This window comes from Sarcophilus harrisii, chromosome 1 (genome assembly GCF_902635505.1).
Source record: "Sarcophilus harrisii chromosome 1, mSarHar1.11, whole genome shotgun sequence".
NCBI lineage: Eukaryota > Metazoa > Chordata > Mammalia > Dasyuromorphia > Dasyuridae > Sarcophilus > Sarcophilus harrisii.
The window spans coordinates 317,928,892-317,939,435 of NC_045426.1; the positions used below are offsets into that span (position 1 = coordinate 317,928,892).

At 37.3% G+C, this 10,544-nt stretch overlaps 1 protein-coding gene across 2 annotated transcripts in view; it reads left to right on the top strand.

Moving 5' to 3' along the window:
* AGTPBP1 (ATP/GTP binding protein 1) overlaps window positions 1-7,072 on the top strand; it is a 180,769-nt gene extending 173,697 nt beyond the window's left edge. For both annotated transcript variants that reach the window (XM_031945454.1, XM_031945455.1), the window contains exon 27: window positions 6,797-7,072. In XM_031945454.1, the coding sequence (XP_031801314.1) occupies window positions 6,797-6,800 (4 nt within the window). In that variant the 3' untranslated portion in view covers window positions 6,801-7,072. The remainder of the gene's footprint in view (window positions 1-6,796) is intronic.
* The last annotated feature ends 3,472 nt before the right edge of the window (window positions 7,073-10,544 follow it).

Consider the following 10,544-nt stretch of genomic DNA (forward strand, 5'->3'; position numbering starts at 1 on the left):
AGCTCATATACTTATCAAATTTAAAGAAGATTTGAAATTAGATAGAATCAATTTTCATAATGATTCAATAACCAAAATGATGGACTAAATCTAATAAAATTGAATTTCATAAGAGTAAATGTTCAGTTCTATCTTGGGGTCCTAAAAGACAACTATATTAACAGAGTATGAGAGACATGGCTTGGCAGCAATTCCTGTGAAAAAGATTTAGCGGTTTTATTGGACTGAAAGCCCAATTAAGTCAATGAAGAGACAAAAAAAAATCTACTGAGATCAATTCTGGAGGGTGTTACATTGGTCTGGGTAAGATGAGAAAATAAGAGACTGTGCTGGATATTTAATGCAGAGAAGAAAAGATTTATTGGGGAGAGGAGAGAAAGGCAAAGAGAAGGAAGTTGTGATGGCTATATGCAATTGTTTGTGGAGTTGACTTATGGAAGAAGGACCAGATTCTGTTTTGCTTGGCTCCAGAGGGTAGTTACCATAGGAGGAATGGGCAGATGTTACAGAGAAACTATAAAGGAAAACTTCTTTAAATAAAGACTGACCTTAAGTAGAATGAGCTATTTCAGGACTTAGTGGGCTGTACAATACAGAAAACTTTCAAAAGGATGCTAGATAATGGTTTGTTGGCTAGGTTTTAGGAGGGAATCATTGTTCAGGTATAGCTTGGACTCCATGGCCTTTGAGATCCTTTATATCCCTGAGACTCTCATTCTGTAAGTGTGAGGCAGGGCATACTTTTATACATTGAATTTCTAAAAAGAATAATTCAGAAATATGTTCAGAATAATAAAAAAGAGGTACTAATAATGTGCTAGACATTTTCTGATGTGACTCTGTCCTTATGATCCTAATGCTACAAGACTCCTAATGGCTAGAAAAATAGCTGCTCCTCATGCCTGATGCCTCCATATCCCTGATGCCATAATAATGAAGCCTGAATTTTTAGTGTCTTAGAGATCATTTAATATTCAACTTCCTTATTTTAAAAAAGAAGACAGATTCAGAAAGGAGAAAGAATAAACTAAAGACCACATAATTCATGAATGGCAGACCCTAGATTAAAATCCAGGCCTTAGTTCCTAGTACGGGCTCTTTTTATGCTATTCCACTCTGCTCTGTATTGGGAGAAAAAAAAATAATAATGGCAATGCTAATAAAAACCAAGGTAATCCTAGAAGGGATACTTAAAGAGTTTGAAAATCACATAACTTTCTGAAGATAAAAGCTGAATTTTTAAAGTGATTCATGGTGTTAGGATACTTTAAGCCCTTAACTCATGGGGCCAAATTCTTTTGTGCCAACGATTCTGGAGTATTCTGGTAGTTGTCTCGCTAACAGGTCTGTGAAAATCCAGCTTAAGAGGATAATGCTTAAGAAGCCACTCCTGGAAATTTGGCCCTGGATTTGAACAACAGTGATGTGAAACACACTCCTTGAGGTTTGCCAGTTGATATTTGGCCAGAACCAGGGCTACTTTTAAAAACTGATGAATTTTACAAGCCCACCTTCCTTTGGCAGTCAGAACAGACCACATCTCTGGACACATCTTGTTCAGATCAGCCTTGAAATCTTTTGCATAGCACTATGATAGGTGCCGTTAGGTGGTGCAGCAGGCCTGGAGTCAACAATACTCCTCTTCCTGAGTTCAAATCTAACCTCAGACCCTTAGTAGCTGTGTAACCCTAGGCAAGTCACTTAACCCTTTTTATCTCAGTTTTCTCATCTATGAAATGATCTGGAGAAGGAAATGGCAAACCACTCCAGTATCTTTGCCAAGAAAAATCCCAAATGGAGTCATGAAGAGTCAGACATAACTTAAAAGCGACTAAGCATAGGAGCAGCACTCTCAGAGTCAGAGAGCAACCCTACTGAAATGGAGAGAGACGCATTGCTCACAAGAACCAATTGTTAAATTTTCAGCTTTAAAGTTGTTAAAGTTCCAAATTCAAACCAGGTTTTTTTTTGGTTTTGTTTTGTTTTGTTAATTGTCTAGGTTGATGAAGAAAATGCAGATTAAATTTAAAAGTGCATTAGGTGTATTTTTGGGAGCGAGAGTTGTGGGGCTGAGGAGGGCCAGATGTTAAATGTTTACCAGCACTGCTTTTTGACGTCTTTGAAGAAATATGTAGTAAAGCAAGGGAACACACATTTATTAAGTGCCTAGTATATGTCAGGCAGACACTGTACTAAGTGCTTTAAATCTTATTTGATTGTCACAATAACCTTATGAAGTACTACTGTTATCCACATTTTGTAGCTGAGGAAGCAGAGGCAAACAGAGGCTAATTGACTTGCCTAGAATCACACAGCTGATAGGTGCCTGAAGCGAACTCAGGTCCTCTTAACTCCAGGCTTATACAACGCACACTACAGAGGAAGCCTAAGTGGCCCAGCAGATAGAAGGTTGGACTTTGAATTAGGAAGCCTCAAATCAAGTCGCAGACACTACTGTACAACTGACTCTAGTGCTAGGTCTTAGAAGAGAACAGCCGTTCAAACCTGAGGGCCAATAAGGTAATTCTTTGGCAACTGGCAGTTGGAATAGTAAGAACTGTGTGATGTGCCAGATATTGTGTTAAGTGAAGGGTTACAAATGCAGACAAGAAGAAAGACAGTGTGAGATCTTAAGGAACTTAAATTCTGGTGGAAGAAAACAATATAATGGAAAAGTGGAGAAGTGGTCTGGCTGAGCTCCCTGGCATGGTGTTTCACAAAGGGAAGTTCAAAGAAGAATGTGCTGGTTGGAGGAAGAAGTTGTAGTGTGAGAAGAAGGCTGCTGAGACAGAAGAGGGATTGTCTGGAGGGTTATGGGCCTTCCTGGGGCATAGGTACTTTTTCAAATGGAGATTTGGGGAGGAACATATAGCTCCTAGGGGATGAGGCCATAGGATTTGCCTTAAGGCAAAGCAGAAAGGTCTGAAATCATGGTCTGCTCCTAAACTCCTCCATTGCCTGCTTCATGTTATGTGAATGTGAGAAACAAACTATTTTACCAAGAACTCCATTGACTTACTGATGAATGCAGGAAATATTTATTTTACATTCTTGCAAGAATGGGTGTCCAGGTGAGTAGATACACTTTTGAAACTCAAGGGCAGCATTTTATTTCCTATCCTGAAGCACAAATCCCTCCTCTGATTCCCATTAATTGGATGTTACAAAATTTTCCAACAAGAATTTCTACTCTTCCTTACCTAGCCAGTCCCAGCTCCCACGAACTTACATTCTAGAAGGGAGAGCTAAGGGTAAAGAACAAAAGATTCTTTTCAAATCTCAGGTCACTACTCTGATTACAAAAGGCAGTCCCTGTCCCCAAGGAGCTTACACTCTTTCAGGAGAAGATAAATTTCACCCTTAGTGGAATTCTTTGATATCCTTGTGGGTTTCAGTTTTCTAATTTGTTCCATTTCTCCAATTTGATTTTTATAACTGTAGAAACCAAACTGCCCATCCATTTCTCACACTGAAGGAGATTGTTGTTTAGTCGTTTCAGGTATGTATGACTCTTTGTGACCCCAGCTGGGTTTTCTTGGGAGAGATGCTAGAGTGGTTCACCATTTCCTTCTCCAGTTCATTTTAAAGATGAGGGAACTGAGGCAAACAGGGTGAAGTGACTTGTCCAGGGTCACACAGCTACTAAGTATATGAGCCTGGTGCTCTATGCACTGAACCACCTAGATATTATCTTGCATTTGGAGATGAGGATTAAAATGAAATACCTTTGGGAGAAGTAATACACTGATTGGAATTCATACCATACATAAATGAAACTGGGCATGTCAATGAGGCATATTGGACAAAGGGAGAAATAAAGGAGACAACATCTCTACAAGTTGGCTGAAGGCTAGTGGCTCTACACTAAGTCCAGACATGGAAGATGTGGGTTTTCTTTCCCTTCCTCCCTCCCTCCCTCTCTCCTTCCCTCCCTCCTTCCCTTCCTTCCTCCTTCCCTCCTTTCCTTCCTTCCTCCTGTCCTTCCTCCCTCCTTCCTTTCCCCCCTCCCTTCCTTCCTTTCCTCCTCCCTCCCTCCCTTCCTTCCTTCCCTTCCTCTCTTCCTCCCTCCCTTCCTCCTTCCTTCCTTCCTTCCTTCCTTCCTTCCTTCTTTCCTCTTTCTCTCTCTCTCTTTTCCTTTTTTCTTTCTTTTTCCTCCTTCCTTTCTCCCTCTCTCTTTTAAGTTTTTTTTTTTTAACAGTTTTTCTCTAAAATTGTAGGGTTCTTTCATAGTCCCCACCCCCACCCCCCAGGCCTTATATTTTTTACATCATAATCATTTAAAGATGTAATTTGGGATTCAAGCCTCGTTCATTGGACTTTTCCTTGAGCACAAAATCTGATAGGTTCTGTTGGAAATTTTTATCTCAAGCAAAACTTCTGTATGTTCTTGGAAAATATTTGAATACAATGATGGCAGGAAACTGCTTCCTGGAGTCCAATTGAGCCAAGTACAGAGAGATTTGTCACCAATCTGCTGACCACTTAATAATAAATTGTTTGGTCATGGCAAGCTGGGCAACAAAGGAAAATATAAAATGACCCTCAGTCCGGTGGGCTCCTATTTTGCTTCTGTAATGACAGTGGTGGAGGGTTAGAAATGGGTGGTAGGAGTGGGGAAGGTTAGTAAAAACCAATCACAGTTTGTAGACTGGTTATAAACATTAGCTTAGCTTTTGAGATTGAAATTTGGCACCCCAATTCAATGACCATCAATGGACTAACTACTAAAAAAACTTTATTTTGTCAGTCCCTATATTCTTATTAAAGATTAAAGAGAATTCACTTGAATTTATTTTAGTTCCATTAAACAAACATTTAAAAAGAACCTATACCCCACTTAAGATTTTGGCATAGATATAGGGACCAAAAATAATAATATTAGAAGGCTCACTAGTTTTCCTCAGAGAGGCAAAGAAAGAATTTGTTTGAGTTGGATGCATTATTTGTTTGAAGACACCAACTATTTCATGAGACATTTGGTTATATCATAATTCAATAATAGAGATAAATGTTGCTATTACTATGTACAACATTCTCCCAGTTCTATTCACTTCAATTTATATCAATTCATACAAATCTTTCCAGATTTTTTTGAAATCCACCTGCTCATCATTTCTTAAAGCGTAATAGTATTCCAATTGAGGGACTTCCCCTCCATTTCTAATTCTTGGCTACCAAAAAAAGAGCTGCTATAAATATAAATATAAATATATATATATATATTTTTTACAAATACTTCTTTTTCAGTTTTTTTCTTGTATCTTTGGGATAAAGATGTAGTGATATTGCTGGATTAAAGACCATGCACAATTTTACAAAGCTTTTGGGGAATAGTTCTAACTGGTAAATATTTAAAAACTGACTCTCTGGGGAAAAAATGTTACAATATTTTTGTGTTTAATATGTATTATTAAAAGTTTTTTTCTCCCTTTCATAAATCTAGCGATCAATAAAAAAAAATTTGGCCATGATATATAGACTTTGCCTCTCATTAGCCTGTCAAGCTGGCTGAAGCACATCTTCATTACATTCACATCACACCCAGCACACTTCATTTCTATATCTTGAAACTGGGATTGTAATAGTTCTACTATTTACTTAATTGGTTTGTTGTGAAAAAATGTTCTTCTTTCCTTCCCTACCTCCCCTTCCCAATTCCATCTCCTCTTTTTGTACCTTTATGGGCCATTCCCCTTCGATAGAATGCTTTCTCTCTTAACCTCTTACTCTTGGAATGTCCACATCCTTTAGTAATCAGCCCAGTGGTGCAGTGGACAGAGTGAAAGCCTGGAGTTGGGAAGATATGAATTCAAATCTGGTCGCAGACACTTATTAGCTGTGTGACCCTTGGGCAAGTCACTTTACTATGCCTCAGTTTCCTCATCTGTAAAATAAGCTAGAGAAGGAAATGGCAGACTATTTCCAACATCTTTACCAAGAAAACCCCAAATGGGGTCACCAAGAGTCAGACATGACTGAAACTACTGGACAACAACAGGAGCAACAGCAACATTATCTCCAGTGCGAGGCCTTTCCTGGTTCTCCTAAGTGTCAGGGCCTTTCCCTTTAAAATTCCCTGCTATTCATTTTGCATTTATTTTGTATCTTCTGATTAATATGTATTGTTTATCCATTAGTATGTAAGATACTTGAAGGCAGGAGCTGTTTTTGTTTTCTATCTTTCTTTTGTATCCCCAACTATTAGCAGTGACTGTATGTAGTAGTTGCTTAATCAGTCCTGCTTGATTGATTAAAATATAAAATGCTAGAGAAATACATTTTTATTTTAGAAAGATAAGCTTTATCAGACCATTTATACATGAACATACAAATATGCAATACCACACAAGAACAGAGACAAGATAAAATACTTCTCAATACACACTCATACATACATACATGTGTACCTGCATATGCAAATTGAAGTCTCATTGCTGTCTCATACTACTTCACTGAGTTAGGAGTAGAAATGAAAAAGAATGGAAAAATGAATTAGAGAATCGATGAATAGCTCAACAACCTGCAATGGTATGAACAAGACTCAGATGACCTTTTTCCAGACCAGTGTTTGGTCCTCTACATGCTATTGATTAGTCATAAGAATTATAAGAGACTTCATGCAGGTGGCCATTCTTGTGAATGTAAATTTTCCATGTCTGGTCTGCTTTCAGAGGGAATATCATCTAGGGGGAAAAAATGACATCCAAGGTAATTTGTCTCATTGCTTTTGAGTGAGAAGTATGAAGGTTTGGTTTAATTTTTTAAATGCAAAAATTAGAACTTCTCTTTTTCACAGATAACTGAAGAACATCTGGAATTTGCACGCGGACACTTTCCAGATGTTGAGTTCTCCATGAAGAAGGATCTGCTTGTTTAAAAAAAGAACAACAATAACAACAAAGTTGACATCGTCCAAACTTCCTAGGCTACCTGCCCACTCCTATTATGCTTGTTATTTTAATAATTTGATATGTTTTTATTTTGTAATGTATTTAGATGCTATGGTGATAAATACTACATAAATGAAAACCAGGATGGAAAATTGTACACAATGAAGAACTCATTTTATGTCTGTTTGTAGTTGGTTTGTGGTACTAGGCTTAACTCCCCTGCATGTTCAGAGAACGCTTGCTGATCCAAGGGACATGAATGATGCTTTCCAGGTTACACTAGATTTTTTTTGACACAAGTTGATATGTTATCTGTATCTTCATGTTTAATTAGCTATCTTATATATGATGAGTCAATTGTCTAGAGGAGCAAACCTTGTGATGAAAGGGCTCCGTTATTCCCAACAACAACAGTTGGTACTGACCAACTACCCTCAGTGGGATAGATAAGCCAGAGAATTGTGGTAACAGCAGAACGCCTCCTCTCTCCAGATGACTAGGCCTACTTTTAGTTCAGCTTTAACAAAACCATTGTCCAGAGGAGTAAATATAAAGAAAGTAGACTTGCTGTTCTTACCCCCAGCAAAACCAGTTGCTGATCAACTGCTACTCATGGTTGGGAAGCCCAGGATCCCTGGGAATGGCAACCCTCTCCAAACCATGAGTCCTGATTCTAGTGAAGCCCTTAATAGAGAAACTGGCCAGGAGTGTACCCTTGTGAATATTTGAGTTGGCAACTAACTAGAGATTTTGTAGCCCTTTCCTTCAAAGCAGTCACAGCTGCTAGAAGATCCAGAAAAGCAAGTTCTTAATTCTGGTGCCATCAAAATTTTCATCATCAGAAATAGATATGATTTTAACATTGGAAATAACCTTAAAGAAGATTCATTGCTGTTTTTACCACTGCAATGTAAGAATTGCGGATGAAGCTTTTCCATCAGACTTGTAGCTAAACCTTTCTGTGTTTTCTTTCTCTATTAGAATGTTAGCTCCCTGAGAATTTGCCATTCCAGCACTTAAAATAGCACTTTACACAAAGTTAGCACTTTGCTAATGCTTTCTCATTCATTCATTGATTCATATTTAAATCTGAGTCCAAATAATATGTCCACTCAAAGTGCGTGCAGAGAGGACTCTTGTCAAGAGCATATGAGGAGTTCTGTAAAAAATGTCAGTAATTTTATGCCTCTTCTTCTTTCTCCATCCATATAGTCTGCAAGAGTGGCAGGGATTACACATATTTAAAAATATGGATTATATATATATATATATATATATATATATATATATACATACATACAAAAACAAATGTATATGCATATATAAAATCTGAGATCAGAGGCTGCTGGGAAAGAGCAGCATGGAGTAGTTTAGGGCTCCTGGGTTATGGTAATGAAATAAAGATAACTTTGGAGGCAGGGATGGCAGCAGCAAAGAACAAAGCACCAGGCAAGTGCTGTGTAAAAGTACTATAGGAGACAGAAGCGAGAGGGAATGGAGAGAAATGGACAGCACACTAAAGTGTGTGGAGAGACAGACATTGAGACTCCACAGGGAAACAGGCAGTCAGAGATGATAATGACACATCTCTTAAGCAAGTTCCTCAAATCACACTCCTGGGATTTTTCTTATTGCTACTTATAAGCTCTTTTGCAGAGGGCTATGGCAAATATTTGGAAAACTGTGGAGAACAAAATGGAAGAAGGGAACATGTTCCCAATTTTCAAAAAAGAAAAGAGAATCCAACTTGAAAACTAAAAGCCAATGAGTTTGACTTTAATTCTTTCAGAAATTATAGAATTTGTTATTTTTAAAAGGAAATAGTTTATTTTAAAATTCTGAACATTCCCCCCACCGTTTTTCAACTAATGTTATTTGGAAAAATATTTATATTATAGGAACTTTGATATTCCCACTGGAAAATGAATTGCATTGTTGCACATCTGGTTTTCCTCTTATTCTGTTCCTTGTTCTCCCTCATAATTGTAATGATATTCATAATTTAAATGTTTTAATGGATATTTTATTTTATTCTTATTTTTTCAATTAACGATCATTTATTCTCTCTTCCTCACCTCCTACTCCAATTAAATAGAACACATTCCTTATAGCAAAGAAGTAGTCAAGAACAAAGAAATTCTTGCATTAGCCATGTGCAAAAATATATGTCTCATATGAATAAAACACTCAAAAGAAGGAACAAAATGATATCTCAATCTCCAACTCCAATCTAATAACAAAAAGATATGAAAGCTTTATCAAAAATAGGTTGTGCCAGACTAAACTCATTTCCTTTTCTGAAAGTGTTACCCAAATGACTTGGTCAGTAAAGAGCTGCAGATATAGCTTGCCCTAAATTTTAGCAAGTCATTTGATAAAAACTGATTTTTCTTTTAGAAAAGATGGAGAAATATGGACAATACAATAGTAGAGTTTGATGGTTTTAAACCATTTGAATGGACATACTCAAAGGTCTTCAGTGGAAGTCTTTGTAGTGTTACCATTTTTATCAATGATTTGGGTAAAAGTATGATATATGCCATGTAAAAACCACTACATATCCTTGCCAAATAGGCTGAATTTATTTATTACCCTATCTCTCTCTCTCCCCCCCACCCCTAAAGTCAGGGAAGCTTTTACTAAGACTTATAAGTCTGATTAACTAACGCTTGAGCTGTTGACATGGCTTCACAGCTGTCTAGGGCATAAAAAGGCTAGTCCTTAAGGAACTAATGTTCTTCACACTTAATAGATTTCCCACTGCCATAGAAGTCAATATACTTTCCTGGCTATATATGTTTCTGTATGGATATGAGGGAGATTGCATTGACCTGAATCTGTACCTCATTCTTGCTGAGTATACTTTCCTGTACTGCATCCTTGCTGATTATATTTCTCTGTGCTGCATTGTTGATAATTATATTTCCCTATGCTGCATCCTTGCTGATTGCACTTCCATGTGCTGCATTGTTAATAATTATATTTCCTTGTGCTGCATCTTTGTTAATTATACTTTCACGTGCTGCATTGTTGATAATTATATTTCCCTGTGCTGCATCCTTGCTGATTATACTTCCATGTGCTGCATTGTTGATAATTATATTTCCCTATGCTGCATTCTTGTTTATTATATTTCCCTGTGTTGCATTGTTGATAATTATATTTCCCTGTGTTGCATCCTTGTTCATTATACTTCCACGTGCTGTATTTTTGATAATTATATTTCCCTGTGTTGCATCCTTGTTAATTATACTTCCACGTGCTGTATTTTTGATGATTATATTTTCCTGTGCTGCATCCTTGCTGATTATATTTCATGTGCTGCATTGTTGATAATTATATTGCCGAGTGCTGCATCCTTGTTGAATATATTTTCTTTGTCCTGATTAAATAAACTTTACATTCAGGGCTAACTGGCTTGCAGTTGTCTCATTTCTTTCTATCATGAGCTTGAGCTTCTGGCTACAACAGAGCGCTTATCAAATTTTCAGTTTGTACAAAGCAGTTTGGCATCTTTGAAAGCATGGTATAATTTCCAAAATGGGATGTGGCCTGATCTCTTGCTTTGGTTCCAGCTCATTTGCCCCCTCTATGTATCTTGCCAAGACAATGTGAAAAATTTGTATGAGTGGGTGAAGGCTAGACACTGATTGC